This window comes from Canis aureus, chromosome 8 (genome assembly GCF_053574225.1).
Source record: "Canis aureus isolate CA01 chromosome 8, VMU_Caureus_v.1.0, whole genome shotgun sequence".
Taxonomy (NCBI): Eukaryota; Metazoa; Chordata; class Mammalia; order Carnivora; family Canidae; genus Canis; species Canis aureus.
In genome coordinates this window covers 36,108,981-36,127,938 of record NC_135618.1, presented here as the reverse complement: position 1 = coordinate 36,127,938, position 18,958 = coordinate 36,108,981, and the positions used below count along the sequence as shown (strand labels likewise).

Sequence of the window (18,958 nt, the reverse complement as noted above, 5' to 3'; positions counted from 1 at the left end):
AGGTGCCCCACGTGAGCCCCCTGCTTCCTCTGGTTCTGGTGCTTCCAGTGCTCCTCTGCCCTCACCTGGGGAGACAGGCGGATCCCACCTGGAACCCGCACCCCTCAGCCGGCCAATCCCAGAATGAGCTGGAGGTTCCCGAGCAGCCAGGGCAGCGGCAGCCTCAGGGGAGAGGCTGCTTTGGGGAGCCCGATGGACAGACACTGTGGGGAGGGGGGGACACCCCCCCAGAATGCCACTTGTGAGCCACTGAATTGTCCCTCCAAATAAATGGATCTGCTGAAGTCGTAATCCCCATCGTGACTGCATTTAGAGATGGGCCTGTAAAGAGGCAGTTAAGGGGTGCCTGGCTGGCTCAGTGGGTTAAGCATCTGCCCCTCGGCTCAGGTCATGATCCCAAGGTCCTGGAACAGCCCTGAGTCCCACTCCCTGCTCAGGGGGAGTCTGCTTCTCCCTCTCTCTCTGCCTGCCACTCCCCTACTTGTGTTCTCTCTCTCTCTCTCTCTAATAAATAAAACCCTTAAAAAATAAAGAGGCAGTTAAGTGAGGTCATACGGATGGAGACCTGATTGGATATGACTGGTGTCCTTATAAAAAGAGGAAGAGACATGAGGGGTGGGTGTGTGCACAGAAGGCCGCCCTCTGCAAGCCATGAAGCAAGGCCTCAGGAGAAACCAGCCCCACCAACACCTTGATCTTGGGCTTCCAGCCTCCAAGACCATGAGAAACAAATGCCTGTATCTGAGCCGCCGGGTCTGAGTCTGAGCCGCCGGGTCTGTGGTGATGTGTACGGCAGCCTGAGTGGGGCTGGGACACCACACCAGGTGACGGACGAGGGGGTCAGAGAGAGCGAGGGGTCGTGGGGGAGACACAGGCACAAGTGCCCAGTGGCCTTTGCCAGGGAGCACCCCGTGGGCAGCACAGGTCTAAGCCAGTCCTTGGGACCCAGGCCAGATCCCCGGCCCCGTGGCCACCCAGTGACCACAATATCCATGCAGCCCACACCAGCCTGCTCATAGGTCCATCTGAGTGACTCTCAGCTCAAAGGCCATGGTTCCTGGTTTCTCAAGTTCTGACTCACTGTCCCCCTGACTGGCCTGTGTCTCCCCCAAGTGGCTGTGGCCATGCCCCAGGAATGTGCAGACTCAGGAAAGCGGATGAGGATTCTCAGCTCTTTGCATATTAGGCAAACCCAGCAGGGCCTTACGTCCAGATAATGGGGCTCTGGCTCAAGCATCGCTTCAGCTTGGGGCGGCCGCTTCACTGTCTCGGAAGCCAAGGCCCAGAGACTGGCCTCCAAGGCGACTCAGGGAGTCCCAGGGGAACTCCCTGTCTATGAATGATGCTATCAGATGAGAAATGCCCCCGAGGGAGCTGATGCGGGCCCTGTGGCTGAGATCTGGCACTCCCATGGGAGGGCCTGGCTTACAGAACTTCCCAGGCTACAGTTCAAAGCTGCAGAAGGTGAGGCTGGTCCTTGCCTGGGATACTCTCCAATGCAGAAGCGGCCTCTCTGGAGGCTCCTTGTTCCCTCTCAGAGGTCCTAAAAATAAAGCTCTAAGGACACAGTTATTCTGATCTCAGTGCTAAACAAAGCCCTGGGAAAGAAAGGGGCTCTTGGGTTTCATGGCTGGGGCCATTGGACAAAAGGTGGGGAGCTCAGCACCTATAGATGGACCTTCAGAGTTGAGTGGAAGAGACCAAGACCGACAGCCCAGAGGAGGCAGCAGGGCCATGAGCAGTCCTCCGGGAGGAGGCACAATTCTGCAGCCAGAGCTGGGGAGACCACGGTGGTTGGCCTGCATCTCATCTGGCCCTGGCCCCAGCCCCCAGGCTCCAGGGAGTGAGTGCCTTGTGCATCAGACCCAGGCTGCAACTCCTCTGGAGGGGAAGTCCTGTCCTGACGATCTGGAAGGGCCAATGCTATCCCCAAGCCACCCCCCCACCCCCACCCCCACCCCCAAACACACACACACAGCAGGCACATCCTCGCCGGCCAGATCAGAGAGGGAGGATACCAACAAACAGAGAAGGGAAAAGCTAGCCACCAAGAGGTCCAGGGAGGGGGTTGAGGGCAGGGACCCTGGCCCTGTGTCTGTGCCTCCTGCGGAAGTCGGCACTGTGCCCTGGACTTAGTAGGCACTCGGTAAATTCTATGATTTGGTTGGCCATTGTGTCCCCCACCCCCACCCAAGGTGGCCTGGGGCGGAGAGAAGACGCGCAGGATAAAGATGTGCGGAGCTGGCGTTTAACTTAGGCCCGTAGAGGGCGCTCGGGGACAAGAGCTGAGTCGGGGGCAGGGGTTTAAAAAGGACAGCTTGGGAGTTTATTCATTCATTCAACATGCATCCGCTGAACACTGAGCGCTGTGAAGGATTCAAAAGGATTGAGATGTGACCCCTACCCTCAAAGGGTCATCTCAGAAAGGTAAGAGGTAAGCAAACAATCATGTATCATATTTCTCTACTGGTAGCTTCTGTTTGTGAAGTACTGATTAACCTTCACCCACAGTTCCTCTACCCACAACGCTTGTCCCTCTTCCATATCCTCAGGCCTTACCCCGTCTTGCATGCCTTCGCTCAAATGCCTCGGTCTCGGGGAGCCTTCTTGCCCCCCTCATTTTAAAGCCTATGCTGTTCTCGTGGCATTCGTGACCACTCTCCCCTATCTCCCACGGTACCCAAAGCCTTCCCACACCCTACACAGTTACCACATGTACTATCTCCATCATCCATGACCCCGCAGAGCTCCATGAGAGCGGAGGCTGCCTCTGTCGTGCTTATTGAGGGACATGGTGCGTAGGACAAAGTTTCATACACAGTACATACTCAAAAACTACTTTTTAATAAAAGGTGACCATTCTAATCAGCCCCACGTCAACCGAGCAGCCAGGGGTCATGTATTGCTGAGGTTTGGAGGGCTTGGTTGAGGTGGGCATCGTGTGCAGTAGGGGTCTTCTCAGAGGAGGTGACTTTTAAGCTGGCCTTGAAGAATGAAGAGCAGTTCACAAGTGGGAGAAAGTGCACAGGGCTTCAGGCAAAGGGAATGGCCTGAGCAAAGGCCCAGAGGCCAGGTCTGCAGGGTGCTAGGTACGCCTGGCAGGTCAGACCCACCTGTTCTCAGCAGGAAGCTGCTGCATTCCCTGGCCAGGGGGGGGTGGGAGCACGGGAGAAGGGGAGCAGCCACCACCGGGGCCGTGGGGCGGTGGCCAGGCCAGCCCCTGTCCCTGCCCAGGCCATCCCCCAGCCCACATTCCCAGGGCCCACTTCCTGCTCTTGGAGTGTGTGTCTCCCTTGCCTGTCTTGCTCCTCGGGCTTCCTGACAAGGGGCAACCTCTACCACTCCCATGCGGTTATATCCTCCCTTGTGCTGCTGCCAGCAAGAAACCAACTGCACAGCTCAGAAAACAATCCATCATTTTGTCATAACATTTCCATTTCAAAGGCTTCCTTTCCAAGCATCTCTCTGGCCAAAGCTTCCTCTCATTAGCATGAGAAGAACTGGCAGGCAGTTGAGTGATAGGGGAGGGACAGGGACAGGAAACAGGACTCTGGGCTGAGGCCTCTGCCTGCGTGTGCACCGTGTGCACGGGGCCAGGAGGGACGCTGGGCTGGCCGCACGTGTGCCTGCGTGTGCATGTGCACGTGTGTGTGTGTGTGCTCACCACATGTGTGCATGCTCGTGTCTTTGTGAACTCAAGTTTCTCAGAACTTATGATTCATGCTACCTGGTCATAGATTTGCCCGCTCATGTCACAAAGCACAAGCCACCCTTGGGCGCTCGCTCAGCCTCCAGGTGTGCCAGGAACTCCCCGGGGAGCTGAGGACTCAGAGAGGTCCAAGGCCCGTGCTTTCCAGCAGAAGCTCGGCAGAGACCCATGTGCAAGTGAGTAACTCCAACAGGAGAAGCCGTTGTGAAGGTGCCTGCCGAGCAAGTCGGAAGCCCGAAGAGAAGCCTGGTGGGGTGCAGTGTCACCTCAGGGGACACTTGAGCTGATCTTGAAGCATGGAGCAACTCACAGGTCAGGGAGAGCGGAAGGCGTAGCTGGGGAAGGGAGCAGCAGGCACAAGGGCCCAGAGGCCTGCGCCCAGGGGGTGGCGGTGGCCAGGGCAGCAGACAGCTGGGCAGACAGCGGCCTCCCTGACCCGGTTCTCCCGGGCACACAGTGCAGGTGGGACAGCGGGCAGGGGGCAGCCCAGCCTCACGGGAACCTGAGCCAGCGTCACAGCCCCCCACGGGCCTCGCCTTGCCCCTCCTCACAGGCACATCCGCGGGCTGACAGCCCTTCCCAGGCCCCTGCAACACCTGGCCGACCCCTCAGAGAGCTGAGCCTGGTACAGAACCCACCCCGGGCCCCTGCCCACCCCACCCCCCCCCCCACCCCTGCAGAACCTTAAAACCCCAGAGCCCGCTGGGCCACCTTCTCTCTCCCTCATTGTCCTTCCCCAGGGACAGCAAAGAATGAGGAGTGTTCTAGGCTTAGCAACAGGAGGGAGAAGGTGCAGCGCAGGCCTGAATGCCTGAATGCCTGAATGCCCGAATGCCGAGCAGGGGCGTGAGACCCAAGGGGAGGAGGAAGGCCGGCCGCAGGCAGCGTCTCTTGAGGCCCATCGCCCACCCATCGCCGGTTCATTCAGTCGCTGGCTCGGTAACACTGGATGAGCACAGGCCACGAATTCAGCGCCCAAGATGGCAAGACGCAGAGTCGTCCTCGGGGAGCCCAGCCAGTGAGGAAGGTAGACAGGAACCCCATGTGAGACCAGTAAGCGTCACTGAGATTTGCATGCAGCTGAGGTTTGAAGGACAAGTAAAAACTGGACAAAGGGGTTGGGGTGTGGAGAGCTCTGCGGGCAGGCGGCCTCTGCAGCCACGAGAAATCCCGGGAGGGGCTGCCTCACCGCGTGGCCTCCACGCTCTGGGGGCTCTCGGGTCGGGGAGTGCCACTGGTCAAGTGGGCCGGGGGCTGCGGGGGGATGCCCCTTGGTCCAAGTTTCCCATTTATCAAAGTCATCAAGTATAGACTTTCCGGAAATTTGGATGTTTAAAATGCAATTTGCTAAGTGTAAACCACTGAAATATGACACAATTTTTGTGAGCTTGTTTGGCATTTTTTTTTAATCTACAAGAAGCCTAAAAATAATGCAAGTGGCCCAGTTCTGTCTCCTTCTTGGCAAACAGGCAGTATTGGTCTTGGATAAGAAAAGTGAGGCTTAGAGCAGTCACCCAAAGCCAGAACTTGTCCCCTGGCACCATGCTGTCCTCCCTGACCCTGTAAGACCCAAGCATCAAGGCCCTCGCTCTGAACCCCCTCCTGGAGCCGCTGCCCAGCTCACCCCAGGCTCCTCAGCTCACCTGAACCTGCAGCCTGAGTTCTTCTTCCTGCAGGCACTCCCACCCCCCAACCCCACCCCACCCCCGCAGCTCAGCCCTGCTCCTTGCCTACCCAAGGCCACTGGGGGCTCAGCCACAGACCCAGGAAGGCCCTGGGGACAGCACCTCCACTGCCCTGTGCCCCTCACCTTGTTTGTCTTTGCATACAGCCGAGAAGGACCCCAAGAGGAGCCCCCGGGCAGGGTTCCCCAGGACCCCTCAGCAGCTTCTGCTGGAAGCTCCTCCCCCTCTTCTCTTCCTAAAGGACAGTCTCCTTGGTCAAATGTCATGGCCAGATCTGTAGCTTCAAGCTCCTTCTCTGGGACTGCTGCTTGCATGACTCACCTGCTCCCCAGCTGTTTGCAGGGCAAGCGTGGTCAGGAAGGGGGGGTGGGGGCTAGGTGTGAACCTGGCCCCAGCCACCTTTCCAAGCCTTCTGAGAGTTCAGCCACTATAAAGGTGTAACTTGAAGCCCAATCACAAAATTAGGGGCCAGACTGGCTGTTGTTTGGAAAACAGAAGCCTGATCAATTATGCTGGGAGACTGCCAAGGGCCGGGGCACAAAGGAAAAGGAAGGAGTGTCAAGGAAGCAAATGTGTGCAGCTCAGCTGAGCACTGTCCAGGGAGCCCGCCAAAGGGGTTCCAAGCACTGAAATCCCCACCCCCAAGAAGCTTGTTTGCTTGACCCCCATGGGGCCTCAAGGTAGCATACCTGGGACAACCTCTGAAATCCACCTGGCCCCCTCTGTTCTAACTCTCTGGTCTGCATTCCCCATGTGGCCTCTCCCCTTCAGAAAGAACTGCAGGGACCTGGGAGCAGGAATGGTCTGTCCACTGACAGCTGTGGACTTAGGAGTCCCCCCTGAGCCCTAGGAGTCCCCTTGAGCACTAGGGGTCCCCCTGAGCCCTAGGGGTCTCTACTGAGGACTAGGGGTCCCCCTGAGCACTAGGGGTCTTCACTGAGAGCTATAGGGTCCACCCTGAGCACTAGGGTCCTCGCTGAGCCCTAGGGGTCTTCATTGAGCCCTAGGGGGTCCTTCCCTCATTGAGCACTAGAGAGACGTGGCTGGGCAATAGAGGTCCTCAGTGAGAGCTAGGGGTCCCCCCTGAGCGCTAGGGGTCCCCGTTGAGCTCTAAGGGGTCCCCCCCACCCAGCCCAGCACTAAGGATTCCCCCTGAGAGCTAGGAGTCCTCACTGAGCCCTGGCCGCTGCTCTGAGTCACAGCCTCTGAGAGCCCTTGAAGGCGGATCTACCCAGCGGCAGAGCCCCTCTCCATGTGCCGGGAGTCAGGTTCGGAGCATCTAGGATTGAGGACGGAGCTCTCAAGTGTGGTTCTTCCACAAGGTTAATGGCAGCCTCAGGACCCTTAGGCCTTCCCAGATGCCTCCTGCCTATTCCACTGTGTTCTCCAAAATGCCCCGAAGCTCTTTCTTTAATAGACCTAGAGTTTTCCTCTCCCTGGGCCAACATTCTCTTCCCAGCCCCACACCCCAATGCCTTGCTCCCCAGGTACAAGCCTCAACCTGCCAAGGTCTCTCCTACTGCACCCTTTCCCCCAGAAAGATCTCGAGTGGGAGACCAGAAAGGCAAGTCTCGCTTTTACCTGACCTAAGCTTGAAGTGACCAATTCCCTTGCGAAAGTCTCCACCCACCAATGTTTCCCAGCCACGTAGCCCCACTGTGGTCAGAGCCGCGGGACAGTCAGTCCCCACCATCATAACGGCGCAGGGCTTTGGCCCCACAGAAGCCACACTTTGCAGAGATATGGTATTTATTGAACCATGTGCCTGAAAACCTGATCTATAAGTGCACACGTGTGTGTGTTTGTGCACGCATGCATGCATGTTTGGGATATGCATGCGTGGTCCATGGTCAGCAGTGCCATCAGATGGCCTTGGCCAGTCCCAGGCGGTTGTTAACTCTGTCAAAGACGCTGTAATACTCCCGGATGAAGACATCCCCCAGGATCCACAGCTGGGAATCGCCTTCACCCTGGAAGCCACTGGAGCAGAAGCCCATATCCTGGGAAAGGCGAGGCAGAGATACAGCTAGGCCCGAGGCAGGTCACCGTGTCTGACGGTGGGCCTCCCCCTACCACACCCCACAGTCCCTCTCTCAGCTCGTATTTTCTTTCATCCTTGAAATCACCTTCCGAGGGAAGCAGACAAGTATCAGATTCATCCCACTCAAAAGATGAAGAAATTGATATTCAGAAAATCAAGTGACTTCATGCAAGGTTACTCACTGGGGTCCCCTCACTCCACTCCTCCTCACCTGTCCTCTCTAGCACCCCCCTTCCACTCAGCACCTACTGCCCTGATGACCAGCCAGACCAGGCCCAGGGGCCTGAGGCCTTGCCCGTTGTGTGTACTCAGGGCTGGGTCAAAGCTGAGGCCAGTGGGTGAGGAGGGTTAAGGGCCGGGTCCCGAAGCCCAGGCTACCTACAAAAATCCTGGACGATGCTGCATGCTGCAGGCCTCTGGGCTTAGAAGCTGGAGCGGTGGATGCAGTTCCCACAGGGAGCGGGCTGTGGTCCTGCCAACCCAACCCTCCCTTGGGCTGCGGGGCTCTCTACTTTCATTCTGCCCCGCTTCTCCCAGGATGGAGCTGTATCGGCCATGAGGGAGGCCCACTCAGAAGGGCCAGTTCGTTTACATGCACTTCCTGCATTTTCCCTTGGGGCCCCGCCACTTTACAACTGGCTGACTTGCCAGGAGAGTGGAGGAGTGCTAGGTGGACCCAGGCTTCTTCTCCTGAGAACTCCTACCTGGCTGGTGTAGGCAGACGGGGGCAGTGGGTACTTTCTGCCGTGGATCTCAAAGACCACCGAAGGCATGCTGCCCAGGTTCCCGCAGTTGATGTCAAACTAGACCAGAAGGAGGTCATCTTAGATGGACGGTAGATCTGATGGGGCTGGGTGAGGCCAGAGAAGGGCCAACCCAGGACCCCTTCCTCTGCACTGGAGCCAAGAGGTAGGAGGGCCTGCCCACTCAGAGGACTCTAGGGAGACCCCCAGGCCTCAGAAGAGTTACACTGAGAGGGACCTGCTGTCAGCCAGTGCAGGAACACACCCCAGCTTGAGATAAAGGAGGATGGGCCTCCGAGTTTTCTCCAGGCTCAGCCAGACCTCCCCAGGACCCCGGAGCACTTAGCTGTCAGGGAGGAGGCAAAGAGACCCGTGGGTGGAGGAGGAGCAAGGGGGTATAGCAGAGTCAGGGATGCACGATCCTCCTGGGGGACGGGAGGCCAGACCTCGGCCTCTGCATGAGACACGAGAGCTCTGACAGCAATGATGCGCCAAGCTAGAAGACCACTGTGAAGGCCTCCTGAGAAATCCCAGCCCCTCCAGGGAAATGGGCCAGGCCTCACCATCCCATATTGGTCCTGTGTGGCTCCAATGGCTGACTGGATGTTGAGGATGTCGCTGTTGGGCCCAACCAGCATAGAGGTGCCTGTGTCCAGGATGGCCTGACAGCCACCATCACAGGCCACCACCACACCATTGACAGTAACGCTGCAGAGTGGAAACAGGACAGCCTCGCAGTGTGTCCAGCATGCAGCCCGCCCTCCCTGGCCCCCCCCCATCCTCCCCCGCCAGGATCCTCAGGCAGGGAGGAAAGGCTGGACCTTTCCCTTGGGCTCCTTCCTAGAGTCCCCAAAACTTGCTGAGCTCAGAGAAAAGACCTAAAAACATTTACTTCCAAGTCAGTGGCTAAATCAAGGCTGTCCCACCTTCCATGGGACAGAAACTTCAATAGAACAGCAAAGTCATGGGTACATGGGTGGTGGCACAGGCCGTTTAAACATCTGACTCTTGGTTTCAGCTCGGGTTGTGATCTTGGGATCAAGCCCTGAATTGGGCTCCGTGCTGGGCAAGGAGTCTGTTTAAGAGACTCTGCCCCTCCCCCAGCTCACCCCTCAAATAAATAAATAAATCTTTTTTTAAAACCCAGCAAAGTTGTGTGCACTAAGGGGTGAAATGAGTACTGCCCTAGTTGCCTAAAGATCTGGCTTCAAGTCCTCTCCCTGACGTTCACTTGCTGCAGGTCTTGGGCGAGTCACCAACCTGCCCGGACTCGGGCTTCTCAGACACAAGACGGGTATGCTAGCAACTCTTTCCTTGACTTCCTCGAGGGATGGTCACAAGGTTCAGACTTGATGTTAGTAAATTATAAAGTGAGGACACTAGTGTGGAACCCACCCCCTAGGGTTTCAGTGAGGAATGAACGAGAACAGCCCCAATATCAGTCATTGCAATGCCTTCAGGCAGTAGGGCCTGGTCAGTGCCGGGCTCCTATTAGCAGAGCAGCAGGAAACGTCAGCGTCCTCACTGACAAAGGTCACCGGCCTTGGAAGTGTCTAACTCTGAGTCTGATGTGAGAGGCTCATGAGCTCCCAGCGCTCACGGGCTGATCCCAGGCCCTCGCAGCCCCCCACCCGGAGGCGGCTGTGGCGCACTCACCTGTCCACGGTGAACTGCCAGTACTCCTCCACGGTCACGGGCACCCAGTGCAGGGTGCCTGTGTAGTAGGTCGGGTCTATGGCTCCCAGCGTCAGCATGCTCCCCTGGCCATTCCTGAAACCAAGGAAAGGCGTGTTGCGGCATTCTGACCTCCCGGCTTGGTGAGGCTGCCCTGTCGCACCCGCGGGCCTAGCACACGCTGTCCTCCCTGCCTCACCTGGATCACCACCCCGAGCCTCAGCGAAGCTTCCCCCGCCACCCAGCACGCCCACCCCCGTTAGACTGGGCTACCCCGTCACCTCCAAGCCTTCCCTGCGCCCCGACCTGCCTGCAGCCCTAAGCATAATTGTGTAATTGCGTGTCGTCTGCCTCGCCTGCTAGAGAGCGGACTCCCAGTCTGCCTTGTTTGCTGACGAAGCCCCGTCTCCTGGCGCAGCACCTGCACAGTCACACCCACCAACACTTCTGGAATGAACGCATGAGTGTACCAAGTGCCCCCTTGCCTGGGTTCCCCTGACCTCGGTTCCCCAGCACCCTCCTTCCCCTGAAGGCAGCGCCCTTCTCTCTATCCTGCCACCTGCCCCTCTGTTCAGCTGAGCTGCACCATCACGGGGCAGGAAGAGAGGGGAGGGGAAAAAAAGAGGAAAGGAGAGGGAGCTCTGGGCTCCAGGTGTGACTTAGGCACCAGTTCAGGGTGATGTCTCCCCCAGGCCTGTTTCCCATGTGGTGAGCGGGGAGGTCGGACTCCTTCGGAGCCTAAGAGTCTGTGAATCTCAGTGATGTCCACAATGACTAAGGAGGCCCGGCCCCTTTGGAGAAAAGACGGTAAACGTCCCCACGCAGAGATGGGGTCAGGCATCATGCTTCAAGTGCCAGAAGTCAAAGTCAGATGTGGGTCGCTGGATTCTGGCTGCAGCAGGGGCTCCGCTGGGGGCTTTGGACAAGGTGTTGGGTCCGGAAGCCTGGGAGGCTCAGTCGGTTAAGCGTCTGCCTTCAGCTCAGGTCATGATCTCAGGGTGCTGGGATGGAGCCCCATATCAGGCTCTCTGCTCAGCGGGGAGGCTGCTTCTCCCTCTATCCTTCTCCTCTGTTTATGATCTCTCTCTTTTTCTCTCTCTCTCAAATAAATAAATAAAATCTTAAAAAAAAAAAAATAAGTTGGGTCTGCCTGGAAACAAGGAGAGGTTTGCTTGGGTTCTGGCCAGCAGGCTTGAGTTGCAGTGTCCCAAAGGGGCTGATATCCCTCAGACCTTGCCAGGCCGTGTAAGTCTGCCCTGGCTGGGGATAGCTCCTACCTGGACAAATACACAGAGAACAGGTCTTGGGCCACCAGGTGATTCTGCATCATGTTGTCAAACACAGGCACTGAGTACGGGGAGGCGAGAGAGGGGTAGGCCAGCCCCAGGATGCCATCGAACTCAGAGTAGGTAAAGACGCTGCCAGGCTCCTGAGTGCTCAGGCCCACAGTCTGCTGGGGGTCCACGATGCTGGAGACCTGCAAGGGATGCGAGAGAAGCAGAGTGACCTCCTTGGGCCAGAGGCAGGAAGATCTGGGGCAGGCCAGTATCCGGGTCAGCCCCTGGGGCCCAGCCCCTGGGGAGCTCAAGAGAGAGAACACCCTTGTTTCCCAGCCCTGCTCTGTGGTTTTGAGTCCAGTTTTGAGAGGACCCAGGGAAGAGTGAAGACAGCAGTGTTCAAGGTACAGAAGTTGATGGGTAAGCCCAAAGAACGGGGTGGGGTGAGGGATGCTCCGAGGCCCCCTGCCAGCCTGCGGCCCCCTTGGCAGTGGCACAGGGGCCCTTGGCCAGCGAAGAGCTGTGGGCAGCACTGCGGACAGAAAGAACATATACACGCTTTGCATCTAAGAGCCCTGGCTATGTGTCCTTGCTCTGTCCTGTGCTGCCTGTGTGACCCTGAACGAGCACCTCTCTGAGCCTCAATCTCCTCACCTGTTAAATGAAATAATAACACCTGCATCTGACAGCAGTGTTGGCCTCTGTTTCACTAATGCTGAACCTGTATCGAGCACTTACTAAATGTTTGGCCGTTGGACGTTAATGGCATGATGCTAAGGAAGTGCTGCCTCCACATCTCTTGTTAATCTGCCCTCGGCCTGGGAAGGCCGATGTGCCCACCAGGCCATTCTGAGCCTGCTTCCACCCAGCCCCTTATAACCAAACCGTCCCCCACTCAGGCAGCCAAAGTGATCTTTGAAAATGGGCGTCCAGTCACGTCACCCCTTGCTACGACCCTCCACAGCCTCCCACCCCACCCCCCACCAGTGTCCTAGAGCACCGTCACCTTCTGATCCTGCTTCTCACCCCTCATCTCAGGCTTCTGACCCCTTGCTCACGCTCCCTAACCCCCATCAACCTTTCCCCTCCTCCCATGCCCCGACTTGGCCTCATTGCCGTGTGGGCCCGCTGAGGGGGGCCAGACCCCCATGGCTCTCTCCCCCATCCCTTGCCCAAGGTGGGCACATGAGGGCCACCCGGTGCACCATGGCTCAGGCAGGGGAGTCGCCTTCCTGGGCCCTGTCTGCTGGGCCACCTCAGCCAGTGGTCTGGGACCTCCACGGTCTGGTGCTGACCCCTGGGGAGGCCTGAGCTGGGTGGGCACCTGCTTTGCCAACGGAAGAGGCTGAGGAGAGGGCCGTCAGCTGAGAAGAGCTGTGTGTGTCCCTTTGGGCTCAAAGCAAAAGAGCCTTCAGCCAGACCCAGGAAGAACTCAAGGAAGATGGAAGTGATAAGCACCAGGGGATGCTGCTTGGCTTTTAAGATAATGGCTGAAGAAGGAAAGCAGAAAGCTCATGTGTACTGAGCACTGACTATGTGCCCGTCCCTGTGTTGACTACTTTAGAAGCCACAGAGCTGCAGAAGGGAGAGGAAGCCTTGCTCAGGGGCCACAGATGCTCCCTGACATGAAAGATGCCACTCGATGGCCCTTCTGGGGCAAAGGAGTGAGGTCAAGCCAAGGGCATTGCTCAGAGAGTCGGAAGCATAGGTCTGACACAGAGCGCCCAGCACGGGCTGTGTGACTTGGGGACTTTGGGGAAGTTACCAACTCATGGGACCTTCAATTTCCTCATCTGCACAATGGGGAAAACTACCTCCCTGAGAACTAATTTACAATGAGGTCACACATATGACACCAAAGCGTTCGGTGCTGGCGCGGGCTCGGGATTCTGAACGGACTGTGGCAAGGACAGATGACAAAGGATGGGGAAGAAGGAAACTGGGCATGGAGAAGCCTCTCGGGGGGACTGTGAGGGCTGGCATGGGAAGGAGAGAAGGGAGGAGAAGAGGGTGGATGAGATCCCTCCCTGCATCCCTACCCACCAGGCCCCCCAGTCGGGGAGGGGCAGGGCCCCAAAGGGCCTCTCAGCCCCAGCTGGGCCTCTCAGCCCCAGCTGGGGAGCAGCCGGCCAGAGCCTGTGTGTCTGGGTGGCAAAGCAGCTAGTGGGGAAGGAAGGGTGAGCGCCGGCTGGCCCAAAGCCCCACTCACAGTGACGGTATCAAGGCCCAGAAAGCCCTGCATGCTGCCCGTGCCGTACTGGATGGACAGGGGCTCATTCAGGTTCTGGAAGGTGGAGGACTTGGCTGGGTCGAAGCGGTGATGGCTTTCTGAAACACAGACCCAGGGTTAGCGAGGCCCATAGATAGTCTCCTTGCCCCTGACGGCGCCGGCCAGGGCTGAGACCTCACTAGGCCTTGTAAGAATATGGTCTAAATACCAACCCTTCCTGCTGAAAATAAGCAACGCATTCTCTCTTGATCCCCCACGTTTAGTAAAGAAAATTATTCTTTGCTGCTCAGCCCACCTCTCTGAACCCAGTGCTACCTGTGTAGCTGCCAAACAAAACAAGAAAGAAAACAAGCTGTCCCTGTGGTTTCCATAGACATTTTACTCTTACCAGCTCTGTAACCTTAGGCAAGAGCCTTTTCTTCTCTCAACTTTGCTTCCTTCTCTGGTAAAGGGAGATAAAAAGAGCACCAATCTCCCAGGATTATTGAAGAAATCAATTATTAATAAGCATCAAATAAAATCATTTACATGTATTGAACATCGACTCATCATTAGTAACGGATCCTGGCCCTCTATTCCCCCAGCACCCGCTGGCATACCATACGTAGTCCCATTTTATAGGAAGGAAACCCAAAGACTCAGGAGGGTCAGCGGCTTGCCTGGGCTCCTCATAAAGACTAAATAAGTAAATACCAGGGCGCCTGGGTGGCTCAGTCAGTTGAGCGTCTGCTTTGGCTCAGGTCATGACCTGGAGTCCCTGGGCTCCAGCCCCACGGCAGGCAGCGGGCTCTCTGCTCAGTGGGGAGTCTGCTTCTCCCTCTCCCTCTGTCCCCTCTCCCCTGCTCGCTTGTGCTCTGTTCTTTCTCTTGTACTCTCTCTCTTTCTCAAATGAATAAAATAAATAAATAAATAGCCTAAGTGCCCCTAATTTCTAGCTGGCGCTTTATGCATTAAGCCCCTGATTTGCACCCCTTCTCCATCTGTGGGCAGTTGGAAGGGGTGAGCGAGGAGATGGGACACATTCAGGAGGCTGGAAATGTCAAAGCAAGCTCTCCTGTACCCACGTTCTCCCCAGCACCCCACAGCTTGAGTGGTGGCCAGAATGCAAGCAAAGCCTCTCCCTGTTTCCAGCAGACCCAACGCCTTGTCCAAAGCCCCCAGCGGAGCCCCTGCTGCAGCCAGAATCCAGCGACCCACATCTGACTTTGGCTTCTGGCACTTGAAGCGTGAAGCCTGACCCCATCTCTGCGTGGGGCGTTTACCATCCTTTCTCCAAAGAGGCCGGGCCTCCTCAGTCATTGTGGACGTCACTGAGATTCACGGACTCTTAGGCTCCGAGGGAGTTCAACCTCCCCCCTCACCACACGGGCAGCAGAGTCCTGGGCTCTGGGCCTGGGGGCTGCCAGGTAGCTCACTCACGGCAGGCAGTACTCTTGCAGTAGACAGAGGGCACCCAGAGGTCGGAGGAGCCGGTGTCAAACACCACGGTGAATTCCTGGGGTGGGGTCCCAATGGAGATCCTCCCGAAGTACTGACACTGGGGACAGATAGCAGTGTGGCAGGCGGGAAGGACAGCAAAGGGATAAGGATCAATGCTTGGCACAGAGCAAAGGAGAAGGGGGGGAATGAGGATCGCTGGGGAGGGTCCTCGCAACCCCCCCCACCCCACCACCCAGGGCTTCTGACCCGCTTCGCTTGCCCGCCCCTCCCACAAGCACTACAACCACGGCTGCCTCAGCCTCAGAGGCAGACATTAGATCAAAACATAAGCCCTTCCTGGTAGAAAGACTGGGACCCCCCCAGCCCCTGGCAGGGACTCAGAGATGGGGCACCAGTGAGGTACAGACCCCAAGTCCCGACCCAAGCTGTCCCTGCCATGCCTCCTTGCCCACCTCCCCATGTCAGAACTAGGGTTGGGGCGGGGGTGAGCATGACCTAGTGAGGGAAGGAGCACAGGAGAGACAAGGCTGCCTGTCTACTGCCAGAGTGACAGATGAGGGGGCGACAGGCTCCAGAGAGGAAGAGGCCACATCCCTGTCGGGTCCTGGGTGGCCGCAGATGGGCACTGGTGCCCCATCCCTGCTGGGCCCAGACTAAGACATGGGTCCCCCGGGCTGGAAAAGCCAGGCATGTGGTGCACAGGGGAGCAGATTATGTGCCCCCAGGGATGTCGTCTGCAGGTCGCCTGAGCTCAGACCCTGCTGGCGGTGACATTCAGAGCCTTGCCTTTGCTGGGTCTGCTGGCCCAGTGCAGAGCTGCCTGAGGGGCATGGGGGCGGCCTCCACAGCCCACGGGGCTCCATGAATCCTAGAAGAGGAAAGAGGCAGGGGCCGGGGGGTCCCCCTCACACAGAGAGAGCAGAGCCACTTACGTCCAGGTAGTTGGCCAAGGGCTCGCTGGCCACCTTCTCTAAATTTGAGTACTTCCTGCTGATGGCATACGGGTGTTTCTTCAGGAAGTCCTCTAGGAGCCCATGCTCCTTCAGGGCCTTTCTCACCGACTTGCCTTTGTGCAGAGGGACCCTGAGGAGACGGGGAAGAGTTCATGATGCTGGTGGGCTTCTCCTCAGGGCTGCCGGCCTCCGAGAGGTGCCCAGAAGTGCCGCAATTCGGTGCTCCCCCTTACTAACCACAATGCGCTCTGACAGTCCCTAGTCCTTTCTCTTTTCATTAAGTTGGTGGAGATTTAATTTAATTGATAGCCTACTAATGAGTTTTGCAACTCCGAGGTCTGAGAGATACAATAGCATTCCTTCAGGTCTCTGAATCCTTGCAGCCTGCCTCCTGCAGGCCGGACACCGTGTGAGCACAGGGGTACGGTATCTGCCGTCTGGGAGCACTCGGCCTGGAGAGGGGTGGCGTCCCCCCGACGCTGCTCCATGCTGTGGAAACGCTCCCTCCTTGTGGCCCCTGTGACCGGCTCTCTGGGTAGCGTGAAAATTCTTCAAAGGGTCTCAGGACAGAGTGTGGTCCTCGGGAGCTTCTAACAGAGTTTAGATGTTGGACAGTGGAAGCAAATCAACGGAAGAGAATCGAGAGGGAAACCAGCGGAGGCTTTCTGGATCCAGCTCTGTAGGCTGTGGCACCCTGGGTAGCCCCTCAAAGCCCTCTGAGCTCCAGCTTCACCTCTGCAAAATGGGCAACCTCCTTCCTTTCCAGCCCCTCTCCAGCCATGCTTTTGACCAAGCTTGTAGCTTCACCTCTTTGGTGCCTAGCGCCCCCTCCTGTAGGTTGAAGGAATGTAGGCTGCCGATCCCGCATGTCCCCCCAGTTCCAAGGGCCATGCGGTCCTCCTCCTCCATGGGGCTGACTGAAGGACAAGTGGAGACCGCAGCTATGAACGTGCTTGGAGAGCGATCAAATGGCAGCAGCTGTAAAACCCTCAAAGAAAATGGGTGTTCTCGTGGGGTTCACACCCCAGACGGGTCCCCTATGGAGCAGCCCTGCATGTGATTTATGGGCTCTCCTCCGGTGCCTTTCTTCTCCAGCCCTCAAGTGTGACTTCAGCCAGGACCCAACAGAAATAAAAGGTCCTTGAGACATTTCCCAGCCTTTGTGTCCGATGATAGAAGAAGACACAGCCCGAAAGGAAGGAGACTCCCAGAACCAATCCTACAGCCACCCTTTCCTGTGTCCTCGTGTCCAGGCCCCTCTGTGTTCTGCTTGCTTGGCTCCTGCTCCTGCTCAGCTCAGGATCTACTCGTGGGATGCCTGGGACTCCCACAGAGGTAGCCGCCTCTCTGCTGCGCTGCTGTGTCCAGCACAGGGCCCCAGGGAGCCTCCCTCAGAGGGATGCTGGCCCACTTCCCAGCCAAGAGCTAGGAAGTCCCATCACCATGGAAACCATGCTCCGCTGGTGCTGCCCTCAGTCCCTGCACTGAGACCACCCAATGCCTGGCACTCAACAGAACTTCAGTTTCAAGACCATAAGGAGCTCTGACTGGTCAAAGACACCCTGGTCCCTTTTGAGGGATCCAGCTTCCCAGGGATGGATTCAGGTCTCCCCAGGCTCAGGGCTTGAGGAGCCACTTGGGCTCGAGCCTGGGAACCAGAAATAGCATGATTTTGTGGCAAGAGCATAGGTCCCCTTGGGACCAAGACCCAACTCCTCCAGCATGAACCATGGGCCTTGGGCAGCTCAGGGACCCTCCCTAAACAACAGCTTCCTCATCTGTAAAATGCAAACAATAATGTCTACCTAATCCAGGAGGATTAGTGGCACCTAGTAGCAAGCAGCTCCAGAAATATCAGTTACAGGGTGCCTGGCTGAGTCAGTCGGCAGAGGATGTGACTCTTGATCTCTGGGTCGTGAGTTCGAGCCCCATGATGGGTATAGAGATTACTTTTTTAAAAAATCATTTAAAAAATTATCAAAAAAGGAAATATCAGTTATTAATTTTGGAGCAGAAATTGGGAATCTCACCCAGAGGACTTTATTTTGGTTGAGAAATGCATACATAGCTCTTATCGTGTGCCAAGCACTGTGCAAAGCATTTTACAAACACCCACTCGTGCACTCCTCATGACTAGCCTGTAAGATGGATGCTTTCTGTTATCCTAATTTCACAGTGGAAGAGGAAACAGGGCACAGATAGTCAGGTTAGTGATGCAACTGGGGATCAAACCACAGGCAGTCTGACTCTAGAAGCCATGCCCTTAATATCCCAGGCTGCCCATCTTACCCTGTGTTCTTGTTCACCGCCCCCGCCCCCCTGCAGTGGCAGGAGCACACTTAGAAGGAAAGGTCCCAAATGCAAAGGCAGGATTGACCGAGTGCGTTTCCTGGGGACCTGCAGCATGGCCTCTGAAGATTCCGGGGGGGCGACTTTGGGACGCCAGGAGAGAGACCCACCCAGAGCAGGTGCGAGTGATGCCCTTTCCCTTCCCTGGGGCCTGACACCCACCTGGTGACCCCACTGCCCTGGGAGAGGGCGAGGACTGCAAGTAGCACCACGAGACACCTCATCCTGGACACCGCGGGCTGGCCACTGCTGGAGCCAGTACTCATCCCCACAGCTTTTATAGAGGGTACAGGGTTCTCTCTGGCTGGAAGCCCGGGCTACAGAGATGACCCCCTGACTTGGGGCTGCTCTGCAAACACATTAAGATAGCAGCCAGAGTACCCAATACCCACTGTGATAAGGGCCACAAAGTCCACCACTGCAAGGACTTCAAAGCTGAAGCGTACATGTGCTTGATCTTTAGGCTGAGAAATGTCACATAGGCCTCCCTGACCTGATTTCCCCTCCAGACATGTCTACTTGAGCTAACGCAGTGGGATCACCGCCAGAAACCTGTCTCATATTCCATCTTAGGGTCTGTAACGAGGTCTCTTCGCAGCAGACCCCCCTCCTACCTTAGCTGCCTCTCCTCCCTGGGCCTGAACTCCCAGGGAGCCAGCAGCCTGCCCTGTCCAGGGATCTCCAGCTCAGTCCGCCCAGCCCCACATGCCAGGGAGCAGTCAGTCTACTCCCAAGGCAGAGAGTGCTCCTTCAATCTGTCACCCCAGGCTAAGAGACCTTAGCAAGCCCAAGACCTCTGCACTGTGCAGGCTGTGTCCCCTGGTTCCAAGTGAGAAGGGTGTTGGGAAGGTGAGGGG

At 57.1% G+C, this 18,958-nt stretch overlaps 1 protein-coding gene across 1 annotated transcript; it reads right to left on the bottom strand.

The window, feature by feature from the left end:
- Positions 1–7,125: 7,125 nt before the first annotated feature.
- On the bottom strand, positions 7,126–18,344 carry LOC144318085 (chymosin-like). The gene is made up of 9 exons (XM_077904912.1): positions 18,264–18,344; positions 15,732–15,882; positions 14,779–14,896; positions 13,339–13,457; positions 11,130–11,329; positions 9,835–9,948; positions 8,742–8,886; positions 8,140–8,238; positions 7,126–7,394 (listed from the first exon to the last, which is right to left on the bottom strand). Exons 1-9 carry the CDS (start codon positions 18,323–18,325, stop codon positions 7,257–7,259), a joined length of 1,146 nt encoding a protein of 381 aa, XP_077761038.1. The 5' UTR covers positions 18,326–18,344; the 3' UTR covers positions 7,126–7,256.
- Positions 18,345–18,958: the final 614 nt, after the last annotated feature.